A 25,392-nucleotide genomic window follows, 5' to 3' on the forward strand; every position below is an offset into this window, starting at 1 on the left:
TCTTGATTAAAAATTTGTGACACATCTCATGTTAATTCATCAACTTCATAAATCTTGAATTGCATTTCTTCAATTAACTATTGTAATTGAAAAAATTTATTAGTATTCACTTTTACAATCTAAAAAATCGTTAAAATCTAATTCATCTTCTTCTCTTAGACTTAGAAGCCATTGAAGCTATTAAGAAAAAATTTGTACTTCTCTATTTTTTTTGTTTTGAAAAGTTCTTTTATATAAATTTCTCTAAAATTTTAAAAAAATAAATTATTTTTAACATAATTTTTTTTATATTAATTTTTTTCTTTTATAAAGATTTGTGTACAATTTTCCTTAAACTTAATTTTAAAAAATTGACACATTATTAAAGATGAAAAATATATATAATTCATTAAGTAATTATAATATTTTATCTTATAGTGACACACATGTATTGAATGACGAATTAGATTAAAATTAAAATAAAAAAATCGAGACAGTATTTGTACGTATTACATGATAGTGCATGTGCAAGATACTCTTATTACAAAATGGCTTTGCCTTGACATTGACTTTTCTGTGATATCGCTGAAAAATAATTGTAGCCTCTTTATCGCCTGCTTAGCATATATAAACTGGGACAATTAATAATTCCAATCAGTGAGAAGAAATTGTGTAATGAAACAAATTCCAATATATCCATTATAAAACACAAGCATCAAATAACACAGTATTTGACTACTTTTGAGATACAGGCATTTATTTCAATCCATTTCCAAGAATATAATACAAAAACAAAACTGATCAGCAAACTAAGCATAAGATAAGATCAAATGCAAGAAACAGATCATGCCCTAGTGAAATCAACGACCACCAGAGAGAAGTGATTCAGCAACGGTAGAAGTTTGGGTAGAGTGGGAGAATGGCTTATCCGTAGAAGATGTATAAGACATTGAGAAGTCCCCGAAATCCACATGGTGCCCAAAAGTTAAGCCAGTGGAAGATAAACTAAGCAAAGACAAATCTGGCAAAGGTACATCCATCTCCAAGTACTGCACAACTTGGCGCATGCTTGGCCTCACTAAGGATTCTGAATGTGAGCACAACAAACCAAGTTTCAACACCAACTCCACCTCCTCTGGCCTATAATTTGACCCCAAATTTGGGTCCTTTGCCTCAAGAATCTTACCCCTTTGCCAGCAATCAAACACCCTATCAACAAGAATTATGGTCTCACATTCCCCTACATGTTCTATAGGCCTCCTTCCACAAGCAACCTCTAACAAAAATGCACCAAAAGCAAACACATCAGAGCTTGTAGTTGCCTTACCAGTTCTAGTATGCTCAGGTGCAAGATACCCAAGAGTTCCAACCACATGGGTGGTTTGAGGATCAGTTCCATGGTCATACAACCTTGCAAGACCAAAGTCCCCTAATCTACCATTCAATTCTGCATCTAATAGTACATTGCTAGCCTTAATGTCCCTGTGGATCACGACTTGCTCCCATTCTTCATGTAGATAAAACAGACCTGAAGCAACCCCTTTAATGATTCTAAATCTCTGGCTCCAATTAAGGGTCACTTTTGGTTGGTTATAAAGATAATTGTCTAGGCTTCCATTTGGCATGTAGTCATAGACCAGAAGCAACTCTCCTTTGCGTCTGCAATAGCCCAAAAGGGGAACCAAATTCCTGTGGCGAAGACGACCAATACTTACAATCTCTGACACGAATTCCCTCATCCCTTGTCTGGATTCATGAGACACCTTCTTCACTGCAACCTCAAGTTTGGAAATTGGCATCACACCCTTGTAGACTCTACCAAATCCACCAGTTCCTAGTAGCTCCTTCTCCTTGAAACCCTTTGTGGCAAAGTACAAATCTTTGTACTTGAACCTATGAGGACCATATTCCTGTTCCCAATCTTCTAGCAGCTCAGCAAACTTCCTCTGCCTTTTGATGAGATAAGCCACGGCTAGACTCAACATAAAAACCAAAGTTAGTGAAATCAAAGGCAACCCAACAGTGAGAAACTTAGCCTCCTTTTTACCACCAAGTCTAGGAAGCTTGGGAAGTTGAGAGATTGTAAGCTGTTGAGCCTGGCCATTGACCTTAAAGCTCCAACCAAGAATATAATGGGAAGTATGGACTGACCCAGTAGATGATGAGAATCCAACATACATGCTATCGTCCAGGATTGGAGAAAGATCCTTGGTCAATGCTAACAAAGGGCGTTGTGGCTTATCCATGTTGATTGGAGCTAAAGTAACATCAATCTGCTTCTTCGCGCCATCATATTCCACCCATAGCTGCATCGGGTAGCCACTGAAAAGGGTCAAATTTTGAAACCGACCACTACTATAATACCCTGCAGAAGTTGAGTTGGCTGACTTCAAGTCATTGATATCAATTCCAACATGGTTGTCATTGATATCAGCAAACTCCTTGCTCTGAATGGTGTCAAGTTCAACACCAAACACATGGTTACTACTGTTGCCATTGTTGGTGTCATTGAAAAGGCCAAGGTACTGACTTGGTAGAGAATTTGGAAGCCCTTTTGTTGGAGCAACTACAAAAACAATCCCATGGCCACTCAAAGCTGCATATTCGGGTCTTATGGCAAACACAAAAGTTGTCGAGAAAGAAGACACGGTTCCATTTGAGGTGTTCTTGAAAACTATAGGATTTGGGTAGAAAGCATGACCCTTTTGTTGCTTTGTGTCATTGGTCAGTCTGAGTAAGCCATTTGGAGTCAACTCAGCAATACCATCGACATATAAATGGGATGATTGGAACCCGTTATAGATGAAACTGGTATCTTCACTGGCTACCACTGTCACCAACAAAAACACCACCAACACAAGCTTGAAGGACATGGCTGGCTATACTTTGCAATATGCTTCTTCTGCAAAATATTTCTTGGTTCTATGATTTTTTTGGGAGCCTAAAGACGTGAATCACGAACTCTAACAAGTGATACAATATTCATAAATACCCTGTGACCTTCATTCTAAATTGCTGAATGGCACCACGCCAAATTCGCTTGTGTAAAAAGAAAAAAGAAGAGACGCATCACTTTCTATAGGGTCTAATTTGGCTGTTTCTCCAACCTGTGCTGTACATTAATATTATTTCGGAAAAGATAATTGTACTTGTAACGTGTGTATACAGTTTTTATTAAATATTAAAATGAGATTGTATTCAAAATTACGAGTAGTAAAGCTTTATTTATTAAACCTAAATTACTTATCTAAGAACTCATTATTATTTTTGATATATAGTTTAAAAGAAAAATTTTATTATATGTAATTCAGTTCTCAACACATACAGGTCTAGTTTAAATAAATAAATTATGGTCATCTCGCTCTATGGGTCTAAATTTAAAAGAGCTATATCTTTTCGATCTGTGTTCTCTTGGTATATATCCTCTATTTTTTATATATCAAGATTATCTTTATGATTTTATTTTCGCTTGACTGTTTTGAAAAGTCATTGTTAACTATTAAATGGGTCCAACATCAGCTTGTGCGTAAAAAAAGATGAACGAAGACGTAGAGGAAGAAGAAGGGAGGAAGGTGAGACTCTTATCAATTTTAATATTTCCAAGTGTTCGATCGGTTCATACATTTCGTCTTGCGTTGTTTTTTTTGGTTGACTTAAAAACCAGTGCAGACACGCCATTTATTCTTTTCTCACTCGTTTATATAGATTTTTGGTTGGACATAGATATTCTTTATTCATTCTCAAAATATTTAAAAATAGCTGCTTTCACTGAAACTCTGACCAGTCATATATTACAGCAATATTAAAACATCATATTCAAATTTAATGATTCAGTAAAGGGAAATAAGACAGATTCTCATCACATCATATCATATCATACTATACTCTTAGAGAGGAGTGGGTGGGGTGGCTAGAGCACGGAGCAGCCACAGATCGTTGCCTTAGTCTCGAGTCGTTTTATAGTCGTCACTGGTCCACAAGGTTGAACTTCCCTTTAATTTTGGGTGCTACATTGTATTACTGAGATAATGAGAAATTAAAGAATATTTATGTATTTTTTAAAGTACTTTTTAAACTAGTGTATTATTTTTCTCTCCTCAAAATCTTAAGCAAGCTCCATTGAGAAAACTAAATTCAAATGACCGTATATTTGTCAACCAGTTAAGAATTTAATGTATTCACTGGATAAAAAAAAAATCATATATTTAACTTTTATATGTCGTATATTTTTTTAATTTGGTTCATATATATAATTACAATTTATTTTTTGAATTAGTCCTATAGTTTAAAAACATGTTAACAATATTAAATAAAATGACTAAATAAAAAAATACTTCATATAAAGATTAAAAATATAAATTTTAATTATAAAAATTAATTTATAAATATAAAAAAGTAATAAGAATGAAAAATAAAAATAAAAAGTTTATCTTATTCAAAATCCCAATTATGAAATTCTTGCGTCCTTGAATCGATAACCATCTTTCGGCTAACCTAACCTCCTCCGTCCCTCAGGACCAACAAGGGGTAGTATAAGAATATTTACTTGATGTTCATCCATTATGCCTTTGGGCTTGATCTTAGACCCTGACTTACCCTTCGTTGACGAACTTTCCAGAGGAACCCTTAGGTTTTCGAGGCATTAGATTCTCACCAACGTTTTTGTTACTTAAGCCAACATTCTTGTTTCCGCTTCGTTCACCACTGCTCGTGCAGGTCTTTCCCTCTAAGGCGGAACACTCCCCTACCGATTTATTTTTACATCACACAACTTCAACAGATCACTTAGCCCCGTTCATCTTCGACGCAAGAGTGCTCGATCAGTGAGCTATTATGCACTCTTTCAAGGGTGACTGCTTCTAAGCAAACCTTCTGGCTGTCTCTGCACTCCTACCTCCTTTATCACTAAGCGGTCACTTAGGGGCCTTAGCCAGTGATTCGGGCTGTTTCCCTCTCAATGATGAAGCTTATTCCCTATCGTCTCACTGGTCGACCTTGATCCTTGTTATTTTGAGGTCATATCTAGTATTCAGAGTTTGCCTCAATTTGGTACCGCTCTCACGGCCTACACCAAAATAGTGCTTTACCCCTAAATGTTTAGTCAACTATTGCACCTTAACGCATTTTAAGGAGAACCAGCTAGCTCTAGGTTCGAGTGGTATTTCACCCCTAACCACAACTCATCTGCTGATTCTTCAACATCAGTCGATTCGGACCTCCACTTAATTTCATCCAAGCTTCATCCTAGTCAGGGATAGATCACCTAGCCGTAAACGATGAATATTAGGCGCTCTGCGTATCGACTTGTGCAATGATGTAGCTAACGAGTTAAGTATCCCACCTGGAAAAAGGAGGCCTTCTTCGCCCTCCACCTAAGGTGTGCAAGAAAAGCCCAAAGCCAATATTTAACTATATTATATTAATATTATTATATTAATTACGAATAATTCGTTTATTCAGTAGAGGGAACAAGAGAAAGAATGAAAAATGTGATTTTATTATATTTCTGACCAGAAACAAAATCCACCACAATAGGGCAATTGTCACCGCTTATAAACCCGAACCTGGGCGATCTATCCATGACCAGGATGAAACTGACGCCTCCTAGTGCCGGAAGGTCAAGGAAGTTGGTGACCTGATGACAGGAAAACCAACGACTGAAGCCCCAATGCTGCCAAGCTCTTTCCCTTTATTAATTAAACCAAACTTGATTTTTTTGTTCTAAGTTTATAAAAATTAATTTATAAATAAGTACCTGCTAAAAAGATTAAATAAATATTTTAATTAAAAGTAAAAAAAAATGTAAATTTATTTAAAAATAAAACGAAATATGAAATAAAACATTATAAAATTTATATCTTTAAGTAAATTTATATATAGCGTAGTTTCATGTCTCAAAATAATAATTGAGTTTATTTAAGAGTTGATTGGGTTTATTAATTTTGTTAAGCTTGTTAACGAGGTATGAAGAGGACAAATGCTGAACAATTGAATTCAGAAATATGAGAAGAGCCAACCCAAGAATATCAGCAATTTACTTCCATACAAACGATAGTTTACAGAAGATTGCCAAATGTCACTGGAGTTGAAAATTTGTTCTGGAAAGAACAAAGAAAAGTTAAACTTGACTTTATAACGAGCACAGCAAAAATGAATGTTCAGAGAGGAAGATTAAGGCCTTTGCCAACATCGACTCCAATCACTTGAAGTACTCCCTTGTTTATTATCTGCATAAAACACCACAATCACACAATAACCTTAAACATGCATAAATTCAATTTTCTCATAATTCATAAATTCAATTTCAGTTATGTCATCAATTTGCAAAATAAGAGAACGAGAAATTATAAATGGCGTTGATGATTCTTTGTGGAAGTTAAATGGATAACTGTATAGTGATAAAAATAAACATATAGAATACTCACAAACTCTACAATGAAAACTCCAATGATTCCAATCATGCAAGCTCTAGAGTTCCATATTTCTGCTGTCTTTGTGAACCCAATAAGCGGAGCTTCAAATTGCGGCTCCACTTTTGGAAATTCCAGCTGAAGAAAGAAAAATACCCAATTGCTTCATACCCAAAAACATCTAAGAAAGTAAAATAAATAAAAAGAAACAAAGGGTGAAGTGATCATACACCAGCAGGGGGCTTGGCTGCTTTGATAACGAAGGAAGCTCTCTTCCTGAGAGATGCAGACTTATTCAAAGAACGATTTTGAAGCAACAAAACTTGTTGGTTTCGAGAGTTAATTGATGGGGTGCTTCCTGCGACGAGTGATGATAGCAATGTAGTCGATGAAGTAGCCATGGCTATGCTTGGCATCCACAACCATTCCTTCTTCCTAAGCCTTATCTAATTCATTTCTTTTTCTTTAACTTTTTTGTGTGGTTCAGATTTTAAGAAGGTGGGGTTGAGTGGTTCACAAAACTGCCTACGTGTTATCATAACTATGGTAGGTATAATAATATTTTTTTCAGATAATGTTACTCATGTATAAATTTTATATAATATTTTCTAATATATTTATAAATTCCTATCTATTAAAGTTAGTAAACTATTTTTAAATATTTTTAATCAATTTTTCTAATGGGTGTTAAGGAAAATATTAAGAAGTTAAAATTATTATTTTTTAAATGAGATCATTTATTATTTAAAATAATAAAAAGTCTTTTTAATATGCTTTTATAGTAATTTAAAATATTTAATAAGATATATTTAATATTTTTTAATACGTGTTCTTAAACAATTTTTAAAATAACTATTTTTTAATAAATATTATTTGCATAATTAACAGTCATGTTATGTTAAGAAGTTGTTTAACAAAATTTGCGAAAGATAAATTTTAAAGTAGTCAAATTATTATACAAATATGTTCATGTAGAAGTTGTTAAAATATTTGAAATAAATAAGGTATTTATAATAAAGAACTGAAATTATAATATTAATAAAAAATTTATTCATCAATTTATTTTGATAATTTTAGAGAATGCAAAATATTTTGTTATTCTTTATATTTGTTTTAATATAATGTTTTTTTTTATGTATACATAATCCATTTTTTGTATAAGGATTAAAGAATTAGTAGCGCATATATGTAAGTGATAGGAAAAAAAATGAGTTATATTTATTCGTAGTGTACTTTAATGGTGAACAATATTTTTAAAAAGTATAATATTACTAAAAAAATTGGTCAAAATTATTTTGATATATTTTATTGAATGAAAAATATATTAATAATTTCATTTATTTAATTTTAAATTTTGGTATATATGTATAGTATAAATATGATCACTATATTTATTTTATAAGCAGATGTTAAATGATTTAATAAAAAATGTGACAATAATTTGCAGTAATATTATGAAAAAGTGTTTCTTAAATTGATATTAGATATTTGTAATTTTTTGAACATATACATGATATATTAAAAGTATATATATTTATAATAATGAAGTAAACGAAATTTTATTGTAAATACTATTTAAAGTAAATATGATTGTTGAGTTACAAAAATTAAATATTTTAAAAGTAGTTAGACATTTAAAATAATGTGTGCTTAGTGTAAATATAATATTATTTCAGAAAAAAAATATAATATATATAATAAAATTATATTGGTGTGTTGTAATATATATAATGTGTTATTCTAATATAAAATATGTATTTTGTAATTCTTAATTTTTAATTACTATAAATTGTTGTTTAATAAATATTTTTATCCAATTTTATTCTTGTAGGGTGTGTTATTTGTCACACTTACAAGATATTAGGTTTGATTTAAATAAATTTTTATTATTAAAATTTCAAAGTATACAGTTATTGGAGCACATATAGAATGATGCTTCTGAGAAAAATTTATTTTATCAAAATATACCTCCCATAAAAGCAAGTAGGGTTTTTAATTGTTTCTTAATTATTTCTTTTTTAAATTAAACATTATTTAATTTTTTGTTATTGGTTTGAGTGTTATTTTCTTTCAAATCAAGTATTTTTAGATGTTGCTATTTAATTTATGGTGTACACTTATTCAATAATTATTGGGTGTATTTCCTGCAAGAAAATGACATGGCTAATGGCTATTATGTCACTTTGATAATTTTAATAGTCATCTTCGTTCTAATGAACAAATAATAAAAAAATTATTAGAAGATACATTTTCAAATTAATTTAAGATAATTTTCACTTACCATTTCAGTAATAGGGTACACATTAATATGTTTTTTTTTAATGAGTCTAGGTGAGTCTAACGTCCTTCCTTAAATTTGATAAGTAAGAGCATTTTTTACTTTTCATAGAGTTATGGAACGTTGAATCTAACGGTTAATAATACTGTAAAAAAAAAAAATACTACTGAAGGATAATTTTGTAATTTTTTTGCTTTTTTTCTTTTATTCTTTGGTGCTCTTGATGTTGTGTGGTGAAAATCTCCACCACGATTAAGGTCTCGTAATAAAAAAAAAAAGTAAGAGAGAGAGGTAGCTTGCTTCTAAGTCAACCCAACAATCAAGAGAACTTTGTCAATGCTAATTTGAATCTCCGGTGACAAAATAAGGCACCCAGAAGCAATAAGCAGTGGCATGAGAGAATGTTGCCGAAAAAGATGGAATGTTATCGAAGAGAGGCGGAAGCATGGTGGTTGAGGCATATACCTATGTCCAGCAATGGAGAAAAAATGTGTTGCTTTCATCAAGTAAGTGATCCAAAGGCATCCACAAGTGTTTGAGATTAAAAGGGATCTGGATGGGAAAGGAAATGAATTCTATTTATTCATATTATCGCCTAGTGAGTCTCTTCCTTTATCCCGAGGGAAAGCATGGGTCGGGGAACACCGGGTGGTCTCAACCGGCAAGGTCTTCCAAGTGACCGGAAACTCGACTGCAGGGATAAGAAGAAGAAGTTCAACTCGACAACTCTGCTGCACATGTGGGATGGAAGCAATGAAAACAGAAGGGTCAAGAGACAAGGCGCGGTTGTTAACAGTGATGCCGCTATCAAAGTCTAAGCTAAGACTGTTGAAATTGGAACACATAAAGGACTCTCTGTTGATGGAGGAGGAGTTTGTAGCAAATCAGGAGCAGCTCAAGCCTCAGGAAGAGAAAGCTAAAGAAAACAAATCCAAAGTTGATGACCTTAAGTGTTCTCTTATTAGCACTAGTTATTTCGAAGAACTCATTGATGAGAATCATGCAATTGTTTAGTCATTAGTGGAACCTAAATAATGTTGGCATCTTGATTTTTGTCGATAAGGTTCAACTCGAGTCTATATGCAAGAAGAAAGGAAGAAAGAAAGATGAAGAAATTAGAAACATTTTACATATTTACCCTTTACTTGTTAAAAAGTTTCTCATACTTATCAAATTTAAGGAAGGACATTAGACTCACCTTTTAGGCTGCATTTGGTAGCAGTGTCTTTATATCTAAAGACATGGACACTGGTGGGTGTGATGGACAGGACACAGATACTAGTATGCGTATTGTGTTTGGGAGTTTATAGACATGTCCATTAAGTTGTGTGCTTGTATGTTGTTTGGTTGTTTTAGATATAGGGACAGAAAATATAAATTGACACAATTACCTTTTGATTTGAAATTTTATTCATTTGTTGTTTATTACAATTTTCTCATCAACTGAAAATTTGATTATATTTTTAGGTTGAAATTGGGAAAGTTATGCAAACATTTCACTCATCGTCTTTAGCAAAGATCCTTGGACTTCATCATTAGCCATCTTTCAAAGCATTTGTGAGTCATTTTCAACTCGATTTAGTCCTATCTCGCGCGATTAAAGTTGTGTGTGCCAGTCAATGACCGTGTTTATCTTCTCCAGCACGATTTTCATGCAATCCTTTCTGTGCCATCGTCCCATCTGCCATGGTTGCCCTCATGTAAAATCCTTCATCTTAATCTATGTTTTTATCAATTTGGGATAATGTGTGTGTAAGGTATTTGTCTGTGGACTACAGTAGCCCAATTTGATATTTTCTAACCTATTTTTTTAATATTTCCCTCACTTCTATACTATCCACAAACTCATATTTTGTACTAATACTCTTACATACTTTCTGTATCAATATCTTCTTCTATCTCAACTTGATACACTAACATCTGTATCATATTTTTAATTGTATGATTTCCTTTCTTTATATGTATGATCTAATTCTTTTAAAATCTTAGTAGCAAGATATTTGGATGTTTGTAATTAGGATTCGATATTACATTCTTTCCATATTAGATAATGAAATCTATGATTTTATATTGTACCAGAATACCGATGTATAGGCATTTCACTGAATGTTATTCCTGTCTTTAGTTTTCTCCCTCACGAAACCTAATTCTGAAATATAACAAAAGCAGCTAATAGAAAGTTAGTTTGGAAGTTTTCAAAATTTTGGATTTGAGATATCTTTATCAAAGCAGAATAATTTTATTGTATGTTCTAACTTCATTCTCACTATAGTGTGTTTGATTGAGGAGAAAAATTGTCAATAAAAGTTATTGTTGTATGCTGTGCAACTAAAAGCATACAATCCATATAAAATTTTCAGCTTAAAGTGGTTATTGGTTGTCCCTATGTAGAAATAAAATAACATGCTAGAGACATGTCTTGTGATAATCCTTTGTTAGATCAACTTCAAATTGTACATCGTAATATGAACCTTTTACCACCTATTTGCAGGTGTAGACCATCATCCTTGATGGCGTCTAACACAATTGGCATGTGTCGATGCGAAATGACGTAAGTTAATGGTTTCCAACAAAGTCGAATCTTTTGGAAGCAGATTTTGGTGATGCCCCGTCTGGAATATGAGTATGTTTGACCTTTTAGTTGCCTATTATTTCAACATATCGTTCTAGTTTTCTATTTGTTAATGTTATAATTCATTGTATTATTTTTTAGAAGGAGTGCATTTATGGCTTCTTTGACTGGTATGATCGTGAAGAGGAGTTTGACAGCACTACATCTTCCGCTATGATGACACTCCACCCTATAGGGATTGAAGTAAAAGATCTACGACTAAAGCTTTCAAGAATAAAGAAGAAGTTGTGTGATTCAAGGAATCAGTACCACTGCCTTATGGTTGCTCTTGTTATGTGTTTGTGTGTGATTGTTCTATTGATAATGTATTGTATTAGGCCATAGAAGGTAGAAGGTAGTTAGTTTGGCAAATTTGTAATATGGCAATTTTGTTGACAAGATAATGAAAGGAGCAAAGTTACATATGAAATTAGGCCACACAAAACAACAAAACATACCTCACTGGCTAAGACAAAATCATTAGGCCACACAAAATAAAACTAATGACAAGGAATTTTGTAGATTCAAGTGTTCTTAGTACTACATCAACATTAGATAATTAAATACATCATTAGTTGCTTATATTACATCATCATAAGTGTTCTTAGTACTACATCAACATAACTACTACAATAGCATAACATTAAACATGACAATATTAAAATGACATTAAACATAAGTACTACAACATCACAGAATTAAAAATGACAGTGTTCCTATGACTAACCCTAATACATCATCATAAGCACTATTATAGTTACTACTATCATAAAAAAAGGGAAATATAGAGACTGTCCCACCACCTAACTATCTAAGACGTCTCTCATAAATTGTTCTCTTTCATCGTCCAAACTCTAGAACATGTCCCGCATTTTCTTGTTTTGCATGAATTTTCTTGCCACCCTCAGCCTCTCCTCGAATGTGAACCTAAGGCTCTTTAGAGTCCTTCCAAGGTTCACTTCAACATTAACTCTTGACATGGCATTTGCAACGACCTGCACATTTTTTCCATATCTCTCCATGATGGACTTCATTGTTTCAACTATATCCTTAAGCATCTCTTTAGACTCGCGACCCCTCTTCTGTCTAAGATGACCCTAGTTCCTGTTGTTGATTGAATCCACAAATTGTTGGGGTTGGAGAGGACTTTGTGACAGGGTAGGATTGGTGTCCTGCATTTTGAAGTTTGGTTGGGGCACTGGTGGTGCCGACTCACTTTGTATGTCTTCATCCATATTTGTACCGCTCATCGCAAAGTTGCCATTGGCTCTGTCCTTACCAAATATGGCCCCTAACCACTCATACAACGAAGTTCATATCCCTATTATCCTAGAATTTGATGTTGATCCTTACCATCCACTAAGCATATATACAAAGTTCATATCCCTGTTGCACACTCCTAAGACATTGGTCGAGATTCAACCTTTTCTTGTTTGAAATTGAGGTTTATCCGCTACAGGTACAGTCACGTCTATGTAAGTACCATCTAATGCTCCTAAACAACCTTATCATAAACCAAAGAATTGTTATTACATATATTACAAGGACATTACAACACATTACTAATATGCGTAACCAATGTTGTTAAGATCGGGATCTTACCTAGGATCGAGAGGGGGGTCAAAAATTGTAAATTGTGATATCGTAAGATTCTACCAAACACGTAAAACTATACTTAAACATATATATAAGCATAAAAAATAACATACATAAGGAAATTAACATCTGAATCACATAATTTAATTAAACATAACTTAAAAGTCATAGATTCTAGATTCAATACAACACATAATTAATCAAACTAGTACTAATTTATTACAACAAATTTTGCAAGCCCCAATTAGGATAATCATATTCTAAATAGTCATCTTTATCAATATTATCCACATTAGCCTCATTATCATCAGCAGGTGGAAGGTCCAAATCATCCATAGGTGTACTTGTACTACCAACACCACTGCTTGCTTCTCCATCTTGAATCAAGTTTTCATCTAAATACATATATGATATTAGCTCATTCTTCTCCTCTACAATTCAATCATCATTAGAAGCAACATCCTCAACGTCAAAGTTAGACTCTTTCCTCCTCTTGATACTATTGCCTAATTTTAAGTTTGTCATGACAAATACAACATCATTCATCTTTTTTTGCTTAAAATGATTTGTTTTTTTGGTGTGAACCTAAATATAAACAACATTAATTAATAATTTAACACAATAATTAAAGTAGTCCACTTGATAGTTTTAAGAAATAATTTACCATTTCAAAAGCACTTTAATTACGCTCACAACTAGATGAGTTGCATGTCAAGTTCAATACACGAATGACAAATTTTTGTAACTCTTGATGTTCTCCACTAAAAGATTTCCACCATTGTACTGGATTTTCACTTTCATTTCAGTAATTGCTAATTTTGTACCAAAATATCCTTTTTTAGCTTTGAAATACTCCAGCTGACTATCAATCTTATTCACTTCATCCATATTTTCTACCATTCTTTCTAAACACTCATATAATACATGCTTAACTTCAAAATCAGTTTCAAAATCTGAAGCATAATATAAAATTGGGTTAAGGTAGTAGCCTGCAACATGTAAAGGTCTATGCAATTTATTGTCCCATCTTTCATTAATTATCTCCCATAGTGGCATGAAACTAGAGATTAAAGAATATAAAAAAATGAGTTTTCAAACCAAAGCTATAAATTGTCAAATTAAACTAGAGTCTAATATACCTTTTTTTAACACCATTGAAATTTGTTTGAATCTTCTCCTTGACTCGATCCATTTCCTCATAAATGAAACTTATGATTGGCTTGTCCTCTGAATCCACCAAATGCAACACCTAATTAAAGGATAAGCACCCCTTAAACAATTCAGAATATCTTTCCAAAACTTCTTCCTTATTTATGACTAGATTTTCTACAATTATTTCATCTTTCATTCTAGTAAACTTACTATCCTTCCATTCTTTGGATGTAAATATTCTCAATAATGATCCTTTATTATCATTCAAGCATCCCAAAGTCAAGTAAGAAGTTGCAAAACGTGTAGCTGTAGGTCTAATTAAATTTGTATCTTGAGTAAAGCTATGCAACAAAGATATAAAATCAGTTGTAGAATAGATGTAAGTTGGATGTTTGCAATAGCTTCTTTATGTAATGATATCTTCTTCTCAAAATCCTCCAATATAAGATCAATGCAATGTGCAACACAAGGTGTCTAATAAAGCCTTTTCCTCTTCTCCATCAGTATTTCTCCTACTGCCTTATAATTTGCAGCATTATCCATCACAATTTGTATCACATTTGCTTCTCCAACTTCTTCAACAACATCATCTATCATCTTAAAAATTTTGCCTGTTATTTTGCATATGTCAAATGCATCAATAGACATAAAAAAAAAACAGTTCTTACTGAACTATTTACCAAAATATTAAGTATAGTCCTCCTCTTTTTGTCGATCCATCCATCGGTCATTATAGTGCATTTGGTTTTTTTTTCCATATAGCTTTGTACTCTTTTAAAATGCTATTGGTTTCCTCAACTTTTTACTTCAAATATTTTACCTGAATCTCATGGTAGGATGGTGGCTTAAATCCAATATCATGTCGAGTAATCCTCTTACACATCTTTCTAAATTCCTCACTCTTCATAACATTGAAGGAAATTGCATTATTGTAAAAAAAATGAAGTAATTTCTAAACATGCATCTTCTCGCAAACTTTGCTTAAAAATTGAATTAATTGTAAATTGGATGATCACTCCCTTTTTCTTGAAAAGAGTTGTTGGACTCTCAACATCACATTGCATTTTTCTTTTGATCATATTTTCAAATTCACCAACATCACCTTCTATTCCCTTTCCTTCAAGCTCTTGCTATGTGTTTGTTTTTTTTTTTATAAATTTTTCTTGTAATTTAACAATAATGTCCCACATTTGTTTTCAAATATCATCAGGGACAGCCATGTAAGCTCCAATATTTTGCTTTGTACCTGCCAAATAATGTTTGAAACGATAAACTCCTCCAACATATTCATTCTCACAATACTTGCATTTGATTCTTCTAACATCTCCAAAAACAGAAATGCCATGGTTCCACGCCACATCATTTCTTGTTCCAATAGTATTGTTTAATTTTGATCTTAAACTTCCACTTCCACTTCCACCAACAATACCACCCCTGCAGCTCCACTTAACTGAATCCCCTTTCCTTTTTCATAGCCACCAACTTCCTTCCTTATACTATCTGCCGTGCAGCAATGAAAAGAACAAAAACAGAAGGAAAATATACAAATGAGACCCCTACAAAATTGAGATAGACTCAACCACGTAGAACCCGCTACCAAACAACACATAACCAATTGGAAGAAGAAATCAAAACAGCAAACACCAACAAAAATCAACCAACCAAACCTAAAACCCATACTATAGACGTTCCAAAATCAAAACTCAAATAGAGAGAAGATGCGAGATTGGGTGTCGAGAAGTTCTCCATTGGTGGCACAAGAAGCACGGTTAAATGTAGAGAAGATGGGAGGATGGGTGTCGCAGAAGAGAGAACAAGAGAGAATGGGAAAAAAAATTGGGGAAAATAACCCTAGATAGGTTCGTGCAAATGATTAAAGATCATAAAATTATACGATCTCACAATTCTAACAACATTGTGTGTAACCATTACCTTAAACCATTTCCATCTAGGATCTAGACAATCTTTAGGGATAGGTTCAGCACTTGCAAGTAGCAAGCTCTACACATAAATGACTGACAATAATATCCTATTAAAATACCTACTAATAGTTTCACTAGATCCATGAACCTTACTTGTACAATGCGATTTTTGGTATGGTACGCGAGTATCATTAGAAACGTAGCTACTTGCTTCACTATGCCAACATGTCCCTCATTCGTTAAACCACCCCCAACATTCAAGGAATTCGCACGGAGATGCGAATGCATTTAAACTCATCCTTAACTCCCATATGCAATTTCTATCACCCACACTCCTGATGATACTTTTCAATGCCTCTCGCCTAACTGGACTAATTTTTATTCTTCGACCAATCAAAGAATCGCCTCTCCTTCTATTCCTAATGAGCAGATAAAGAGTAACTAACATCATCAACATTAGCCTATCAATTTCCGTTGTCATGATCCAGTAATACTCAAGAACAGAAAACACGACTTAGTAGTCGTTCTTAAGTCAAACAAACTTCTTAGATAGTACAATATATATTTTTGTAAATCAAATATGTAACAAGTAAATATATTCCTAAGTCAAATATATAACAAGAGTTTAGTACCATTTATATATTTTCCTAAATCAAAGTAGATAACAATGAAGCCCTATTTATATATTCACTAAATAGTCAACTAAAAACTTGTGATTTGGTAGAGATTAGTTGTTTCAGATAATTCATTTGCCTTGTTACTTATGTTAAAGGTCAAATACATAAAAAAATACCAATGATAAATGATTTCAGTGTACTTTACCATTACAGCATTCAATGAATTATAATTGAATTACAAAGTGATACACTGGATATATAATAATAGTATGTTACATCTTTAATAAAGAGCAATTGGAGATAGGAAAGAGAACTAAATACAGCTCAGAAAAAAATAACAAACCAACTACACTTTATCTTTACCTGGAGTTGCAGAGCAGGGTATGCTTGAATATGGTTTCTAGACGAAGGTGGCAACAAAGCTTCGCAAGGATGACAGAGAATCTTTGGTAGGATGGGAGGATGCCTTCGGGAGGATGGCTGTGTAACTTTTGTGCTCCATGAAGGTGATGACTACAGAGATCTCAAGTTAGGAGACAATATTTGAAGTTAGGGTTCAAAGGCATTTTTTGTCAATTTAGTAAACTAGTGAGGGCATTTTAGTCATTGTTTTCTCTGTCTTTCGTCCACCAAACGACACCTGTGGGTGTGAGTGTTTGTGTCCCTATCTCAGGAATAGGGACAATAACACCAAATGTACGCTTAGAGTTGATAAGAGTGTGCAGTCTTTAACAAAGATCATAGATCAACTGTAACAATATAAAGTAAAATAAATATCTAACCACTTAAAAAGAAATGTTCACTTTCCTCACAAAATAACTTATTTTAATAAAAATTTGAAAAAATTGCTCTTACTTGACCAAAAGTACTTTTAATTTATATTTACATAATAAATGTAAAGTTTAGTTGTATTTACAATTTTAACTATAAATAAGATCATTCATGTGTAGAGGCACTAAGCTAATAAATACTTTCAAACAATAATATTCTTTATTCACTTGTTTATTTCACTTTTTTTTATATACTTTTTAAGTTAATGAATCTCTTTTTTTTATAAAAAAAATTCATTCTAAAACATTGAGTTAGAGAAAGAAGAAGGTAAAAAGAAAAAGATACTAACTCTTGTAACTCTAACTTTAAAGGAGTATTTTATGTTCGTTTTAAATGAATAGCAAATATACTTTTATATTTATTATTTTATCATTATTTTTAATTACCAAACTGAATTGTAAAAATGAATAACATCAAAATCTAATTCTAACTTTTCCCAAAAATTAGTAACCTCGTGAAAGATGCAGTCCAATTTAGAGTAAGACTGAGAAGAACCGAAGGAGAGTCTTTCTTCCTTGCCAAAGTCATGGCGAGATAAAGTGTTGTTTGAAGATATAAAATTTAATGAACTAGCATGTTGACAACTTGATTAGAGTACCGAATAAATTTAATGAAATATGTATATGAATAATGAAGATTGATTATTAGTTAGTAAAAGTCAAAGGAAACTTTATTGCTTTCTCAAAATGCATTGAAATTTGGTGCAAAATGATGTTTTGAGTGAAAATACGAAACCATGTTGGAAGAGAAGAATATGATTTCCATCACATCAGTTTGGCTAGTTGCGAGTTGATGGACGAAAACGTGGACGAAGATGATGTTAATTGTGTCATATTATTATTGATATTGACATATATGTTTATTCTTTTCTTCTTCCATCTATTATCCTGTTTCACGTGCACTCATGCTTTGAAAATGGTTGAATTGCTGTATGAAAAAGGAATGCTACAAATTCAAAATTAAAACTTATTAATATTCGACTCAAAATTAAAACTTTATTGTTGATATTATTCTTTTAATTAGCATTATTATAATTATTTCTATTATTAAATTTATTACAATTTAATCGGGATACATAATCGCTATAATTATTCACTGTATTTAAAAAAACATGATTTAGCGTACTTTATTATATTATTTTATATTTTATCCTAAGTTATAATACACTACAGAGGAATATCTGATTTCAAAAGAATAGGTATACCTTTTTACTGTATTATAAATATGTTTCTTTTATTTTTTAATAAGTTTGGCCAATATCATATCAGAATATTACATTTTATATCACCAAATTTCTTACTATTTTTATTATAAAAAATAAGGTAATGTTATACTATTTTTGTCAAGTCAAAATTTAAGGTTATTTTGGCAATATTTTTTTTTATATAGAAAATCTACTTACAACTGGTCCTTTTAATAACTCTTCATATTGAATCTTGTCAATCAACATTATTAAAAAAATATGGGTTTATATTGACCATCATATTAAATTTTAGATAAATCAAAATTTCATAGATATATAATTTTATAATCAATAGTTATTTATATTTTAAGAAAATGTATTAAATATTAAAATAAATTATTTTAATAAATTATTATTTAATCTTTTATTTGTATATTTTTTATAAATTTGATTTATTTATATAAAATTAATTTAATGATTTAAATATTAAATAAAATAACTCTTGTTTGAATTACTCTAAAAGTAATTTGATTGTAGCTTTTTCTATTAATTTCTTAAAATCTAGTAACATTAATTACGGAATGCATACGCTGATAAAAAAAACTAAAAATAAAAAAAAATATTTAAATTTAAATTATTTAAAATGTAACGTAACCCAATTAAACTACATAAATAATTGTCAACATTACTTACAATAATACTTATCAACAACTGAGTATAAAATTGTACATTAGACATTGGAGTTAAGTTTCAAAATTTTAATCATCATGTTTAGATTTCTATTTAGAATTGAGATTATAATTTCATATATCAATCTCATAGAATTCTGTAATAACTAAATTTGGCCCATTTCAATTAATAATCTGTATGGTAAGAATTTAAATTCCTAATATCATAATTCATAAATACACTTTCACATATCATGTCTTTTTGTCTATGCAGTTCATTGTCTCTGTAGTTCTTATTCTTCTGCATGTACTTTTTGCTTCTCTCTTCCTTTATTCTCTCTTTCTCTACATCTTTCTTCCTCCTCTTATATTTTTCTGTATTATCTTATCTTTTTAACTCCACTTTTATGTTAATTATGTATATCACTTTATTTATGTTAATTATATAATAAATTATTTAACTTTTTAAAAAATTATTAGATGTCAAAAGAAATATTAGAAAGAACTATTGAGAGTACAAAAGAAACCAAAAAAAAAGCTAGTATTAGATGCAATAGTTATTACAATAATTACAATAACTTTATGGTATAAATATACTTAGAGAGCCAATAGAGAAGAGTGATAAAGAGATAAGAAGAAATATACTTGTGAGGGGATTATATCATATGACTGATAAAAATTATTATAATCAATTATTTTTTATTAAATAAGTTTTTTTTTTAAACTTTGTAACATTTTACGTGAATATTTTTTATTTTGAGTTTATAGTTTAGGTTTTAAAGATCTTACTATTTTATATTTTAAGGATGATATTTTAATTTACATTTTAAATTTAGAGAATTAAATTATATGGGTGAGTATTCGTATGTTTTCATCTAATGTAAAAGAAAGATAGTTTATGATATAATATTAAAATTTAATAATAAATTAAATATAAAAAAATAAATTTACTATGTCATAATTTTTTAAAAATAAATATTAAATTATTATTTAATTATATCATCTTTAATAATTTATTTAATAATTATTTTTATATTTTTAATTGACACATTATTTTTTAAAAATTTATTAAGTAAAATTTTAATACAAAATTAAATTATTTTTAAAAATTTTAAATCTTACATATGTACTATAAAATTTAATTTCAACTTAAAATTTTAATTCTACCTTCTAATTCTTTAAATATGTCAAACATAAAATTATAATTTTAAACTAATTCTAATTATTATGAAATTAGAATTATAATTTTAAACTCCAATCTAATTTTATGTACTAAATAAATCTTAAAATGTTTAATTTCTTAATGAAATAGTAAGCATTCACTTTCCACATTTTTCTTTATGGTCTCCTCTATTCCTTTTTCTTTAATCTTTGTTAGTAAAGTATATTTACTATTTTTTTTTCTTTTTTTTTAATCTCTATATTCATCTGTGTATTTATTCAAAAATTGGTGAAACTATTTTTTTTAATTTCTCTTTTTTACAAGTAGATATGCACAAATATTTTAAAGTTTGAGACTTCACATCTTTTACGGTAACTCTAAGCATGGAGAATGTTATAACTTGCTTTTGTGTACTAATTAAATTTTTGTCGCAGTCCTTAATAATAGTTTTTTTTGAGTACTTATGTATAAAAAATAAATTGTATCTTCGTACCAAGAGGATCCTACATGCTTTCCAGCATTCTAGGAATATAACATTTGAATAACAAGAGCTTAAAAGGATAGGTATTGGAAGAACTCCAAAACAAAATTTGATTGATGGTTGAAGAGAAATGCTAGAACTCTATGCGTATAGTTTCTATGCATATAATTTTACTGTGTTGGTTGTCAAAACTCATGCTAGAACTAAGCGGAAGAAAAAAACAAGAGAGACACATCTTTAAAAACCGTATATTTCATTCACGAAAGTAATGACTCCTAGCATTGTTTTACTTATTTTTATTTTTTATTTAACAAAAAACCGTATATTTCAATTATTAAATAAAAATTAATAATATGTTCTTTTTGTGATTTTAAAAAATTGAAAAAAATAAAACTTGAATAAAGGTTAATTTTCAAAATGTCATATTTTGAAAAATATATTTAATTAAGTAAATAATTTTATTAAAAATATGATATAAATATATCAACAACATTAAATATTATTTTTATATAAAAATATATTTTAAATATTTGATCGTGTGCCAAGACATCAATTAGTGTGTTTCCTTATAAGTAGACTTTGTGTCCCCAATCTAATTTTAAGAGTGATCCAATAAGGTGGAATGGAGAGTTGGACTCCTAAGACATAACACGGCCCTTAATATGTTCAATTTGGGTGAATTTCTTTTGTCAACTCAATTTGAGCTTTAGATTTTTGGTCCTTTAGCAAAATTCTTTCTTTAATCAAAGTCAATTTTTTTTCCTATTATTATTATTTATTGTTAACATTATTTTCCAAATTGATAAATTAACTAATTTTTTTTCTAATTAGTTCATATAAAAGTCTTTTATCTCTTGTGCTAAAACTTAAAAAGCATTTTGTGATCCTTCATCTTCTTTCAACTAAATCTACGGTCCATGGCTGCCGCTACCTTCAATTCCATCATTGCAACAACACAACTAATTTGAAGAGAGAGAAAGAATAAGTATCAAGTTTCTTGATGACGTGCGTTCCAAACTAAGCACTTTGCGTTCTACGTAAGCATTGATTTAATTTGGATTTGATTTAGGTATCCATTGATTTATGATAAGTATTTGAAGTTATTTGTATTTTAATACTCAGAAAAGACATATATTCTCCTACTTATTATTTAATAATTTTTTGTTTTATAAAGTAAATATTAAAAAAAATACACATAATTATTATTTTGAAAATATGGAAATTATTTAACAATTTTTCGTTTAATAATTTAAAAAATTAGAGACACAAGCATATCGAAGGATTTATAATTTTTCTTTAAATAATGTTGGAATCCACTTAGATTTTCTGATAGATGGCTGAATAACTGTAGCTTCTTTCGCCTGCTATAGAGTCAAGAAATACAATCTCAAACAACAAATCTGTTCTAATTAAAAAAATGAAATAATGTAATGAGACAAGACTCCAAACTTTGATTTTGTTCTTTTTCTTACTCGTCAATTCATTTCATTTTAGAATATAATACAGAATCATGATAATAAATAGACCAATTATGAATGAGACGAAACCAAAAAGAACGAAAGAAACCATGCCCCATTTAACGTGTCTTCTAAAATCAACGACCCCCAGAGAGAAGTGATTCAGCAACAGATGAAGTATGGGAGAGTGGCCTATCCATAGAAGATGGATAAGACATAGGACAATCCTGAAAGTTTTCATGGTGCCCAAAAGTTAAGCCAGTGGGAGATAAACTAAGCAGAGACATATCTGGCAGGGGCACATCCCTCTCCAAGTATTGCACAACTTGGCGAATAGTTGGCCTAGCCAAAGGCTCTGAATGTGAGCACAACAAACCAAGTTTCAACACCAACTCAACTTCATCTGGCCTATAACCTGGTCCCAAGTTTGGATCCTTTGCCTCTAGAATTTCACCTCCTTTCCAACAATCAAACACCCTATCAACCAGAATTACACTCTCCGATTCTCCTACTTGCTCTATGGGCCTCCTTCCACAAGTAACCTCTAGCAAAAAAGCACCAAAAGCGAACACATCAGAGCTTGTAGTTGCCTTACCAGTTCTGGTATGCTCAGGTGCAAGATACCCAAGAGTTCCAACCACATGGGTAGTTTGAGGATCAGTTCCATGGTTATACAACCTTGCAAGACCAAAGTCCCCTAATCTACCATTCAATTCTGCATCTAGTAATACATTGCTAGCCTTAATGTCTCTGTGGACCACAACTTTCTCACATTCTTCATGTAGATAGAACAGACTTGAAGCAACCCCTTTGATGATTCTGAATCTCTGGCTCCAATTAAGGGTCACTCTTGGTTGGTTATAAAGATAATTGTCTAGGCTTCCATTTGGCATGTAGTCATAAACCAAAAGCAACTCTCCCTTGCGCCTGCAATAGCCCAAAAGGGGAACCAAATTCCTGTGGCGAAGACGGCCAATGCTAACAATTTCTGCCACAAATTCCCTCATCCCTTGTCTGGATTCATGGGATACCCTCTTCACTGCAACCTCAAGTTTGGAAATTGGCATCACACCCTTGTAGACTCTACCAAATCCTCCACTTCCCAATAGCTCCTTTTCCCCGAACCCCTTTGTTGCCAAGTTAAGATCTTTGTACTTGAATCTATGTGGACCATAGTCCTGCTCCCAATCTTCAAGCAACTCAGCAAATTTCTTCCTTTTGATGACATGAACCACTGCTAGAGCTACCATAAGAACCAAACTGAGTGATATCAAAGGCAACCCAACAATTAAAACCCTAGACTCTTCTTTATTACCTAGTCTTGGTAGCTGAGGGAGTTCACAGGTTACAAGTTGTTGAGCTTGGCCATTGACCTTAAAGCTCCAACCAAGAACATAATGGGAAGTTAGGACTGACCCAGTTGAGGATGAGAATCCAACATACATGCTACTGTTCAGAATTGGAGAAAGATCTTTAGTCAATGATAACAGAGGACTTTGTGGTTTATCCATGTTGATTGGAGCTAAAGTAACATCAATCTGTTTTTTTATCCCATCATATTCCACCCATACTTGCATGGGGTAGCCACTAATAAGGCTCAAATTCTTAAACGCACCATTACTATAATACCCTGCAGCAGCTGATTTAGTTGACTGCAATCCATTGATGTCAATTCCAACATGGTTGTCATTGATATCAGAAAACTCGCTGTTCAGAATGGTATCAAGTTCAACACCAAACACATTGTTGCTGCTGTTACCGTTGTTAGTCTCATTGAATAGACCAAGGTACTGGCTTTGCAGAGAATCTGGAAGTCCTTTTGTTGGGGAAACCACAAAAACAATCCCATGACCACCCAAATTGGGATACTCTGATCTTATGGCAAACACAAAAGTAGAGGAGAATGAAGACACAATTCCATTTGAGGTGTTTTTGAAAACTATAGGATTTGGGTAGAAAGCATGACCCTTTTGTTGCTTGGTGGCATTGGTGAGTTTAAGCAAGCCATTGGTGGTGAGCTCAGAATTACCATCAAGATACAAATGAGATGATTGGAACCCATCATAGGTGAAACTGGTATCTTCACAAGCTATCACTGTTACCAGCAAAAATACCATTGCTACAAACTTGAAAGACATGGTTTGAAATATTTTGCAATCTGCCTCTGCACAATGTTACTTGTTTCTATGATTTTCTCGGGCGACCAAAACGTGAAGCACACCTTTGAACTTTCAGTTGAGTCCTTCGAGGAAAGATCCTTGCACTTTCACTGTTAAAAAAACGAACTTCCTCGCAGTTACCTCTCTAGGTGTTAAATGAGGAAAGTGACCATGCAAGAGTTGTGATTACAAAAGAGCATAGCGAAGTTACATCACTTTCATCTTATCTATTCACACTTTACTTTTTCAAAATTGCATGTCACTCTTTTAATTTAGAAACAAAGTTTTCCTTCGGTAAAGAAACTAAATGGACTAAAATGCTATTTTATTAGCATTTTGTAAGTGATATGAATAACAAGAGGGAAATAGGATACAGTGGAAATAATATTTTACTAGTCATATTTTCCAAGTACAATTTCCAATTCAGTTAGATAAGTGTCCATATTCTATCGCCATGACAATCATTATTTAAGAGACACTTGTTGCAAGGGGAGAAAATAACGGGAACTTGAGAATTTGTGTTTAGGGAAGGTTCCTAATTATTGAAGTTTGCAACTACGGTCAAATAGAACATGACAAAGAGGTAAATCGGGGGGCCTTTCTTAACCAGGTGATATACCACATTCAACAATTTGCCAGAAAAAAGGAGACAAAAGAAAAGGAAAAAGAGAAAGAGAAAAAGAGAAAATGAGAAACAGGAATAAAGCCTGTTTTAACTCTTGCTTCATATCTTGTTTATGCTTTGTCAAAGAAACGTAGTACAAAATTGGCGCTTTATTGTGATTTTAATTTGGTGTCTTCCCCATTGGAATAATAGTTATTGGGGCTTGTGAGACGAATAAAGTGGTTTTCTCTTTCGTGTGATTTAGCCTTAACATCATAGATT

The 25,392-nt window shown here is 31.6% G+C and overlaps 3 protein-coding genes and 1 pseudogene across 3 annotated transcripts; all 4 read right to left on the reverse strand.

Moving 5' to 3' along the window:
- Nucleotides 1-839: 839 nt before the first annotated feature.
- Nucleotides 840-3,091, reverse strand: LOC113861520 (L-type lectin-domain containing receptor kinase IV.1). Its single transcript, XM_027494383.1, has 2 exons — nucleotides 2,967-3,091; nucleotides 840-2,904 (listed from the first exon to the last, which is right to left on the reverse strand). Exon 2 carries the CDS (start codon nucleotides 2,850-2,852, stop codon nucleotides 840-842), a length of 2,013 nt encoding a protein of 670 aa, XP_027350184.1. The 5' UTR covers nucleotides 2,853-2,904; nucleotides 2,967-3,091.
- A 2,905-nt stretch (nucleotides 3,092-5,996) lies between these two features.
- Nucleotides 5,997-6,845, reverse strand: LOC113861521 (light-harvesting complex-like protein OHP1, chloroplastic). Its single transcript, XM_027494384.1, has 3 exons — nucleotides 6,620-6,845; nucleotides 6,405-6,527; nucleotides 5,997-6,206 (listed from the first exon to the last, which is right to left on the reverse strand). The coding sequence occupies exons 1-3, from the start codon at nucleotides 6,803-6,805 to the stop codon at nucleotides 6,138-6,140; spliced, it is 378 nt and encodes a 125-aa protein (XP_027350185.1). The 5' UTR covers nucleotides 6,806-6,845; the 3' UTR covers nucleotides 5,997-6,137.
- A 6,467-nt stretch (nucleotides 6,846-13,312) lies between these two features.
- LOC113862405 lies at nucleotides 13,313-15,371 on the reverse strand (annotated as a pseudogene).
- A 7,113-nt stretch (nucleotides 15,372-22,484) lies between these two features.
- Nucleotides 22,485-24,485, reverse strand: LOC113863448 (L-type lectin-domain containing receptor kinase IV.1-like). Its single transcript, XM_027497033.1, has one exon. The coding sequence runs from the start codon at nucleotides 24,483-24,485 to the stop codon at nucleotides 22,485-22,487; it is 2,001 nt and encodes a 666-aa protein (XP_027352834.1).
- Between the last annotated feature and the right edge of the window lie 907 nt (nucleotides 24,486-25,392).

This window comes from Abrus precatorius, unplaced genomic scaffold, assembly GCF_003935025.1.
Source record: "Abrus precatorius isolate BTA unplaced genomic scaffold, Abrus_2018 Scaffold3, whole genome shotgun sequence".
Taxonomy (NCBI): domain Eukaryota; kingdom Viridiplantae; phylum Streptophyta; class Magnoliopsida; order Fabales; family Fabaceae; genus Abrus; species Abrus precatorius.

Excerpts from the sequence above, each read along its gene's own strand:
- LOC113861520 (XM_027494383.1), bottom strand. The coding sequence starts at position 2,852 with ATGTCCTTCAAGCTTGTGTTGGTGGTGTTTTTGTTGGTGACAGTGGTA.
- LOC113861521 (XM_027494384.1), bottom strand. The coding sequence starts at position 6,805 with ATGCCAAGCATAGCCATGGCTACTTCATCGACTACATTGCTATCATCA. Across the intron at positions 6,528-6,619 it reads CAGCCAAGCCCCCTGCTGGT|CTGGAATTTCCAAAAGTGGA; the intron begins GTATGATCACTT and ends TTCTTTCTTCAG. Across the intron at positions 6,207-6,404 it reads GAGTTTTCATTGTAGAGTTT|ATAATAAACAAGGGAGTACT; the intron begins GTGAGTATTCTA and ends TGTTTTATGCAG.
- LOC113863448 (XM_027497033.1), bottom strand. The coding sequence starts at position 24,485 with ATGTCTTTCAAGTTTGTAGCAATGGTATTTTTGCTGGTAACAGTGATA.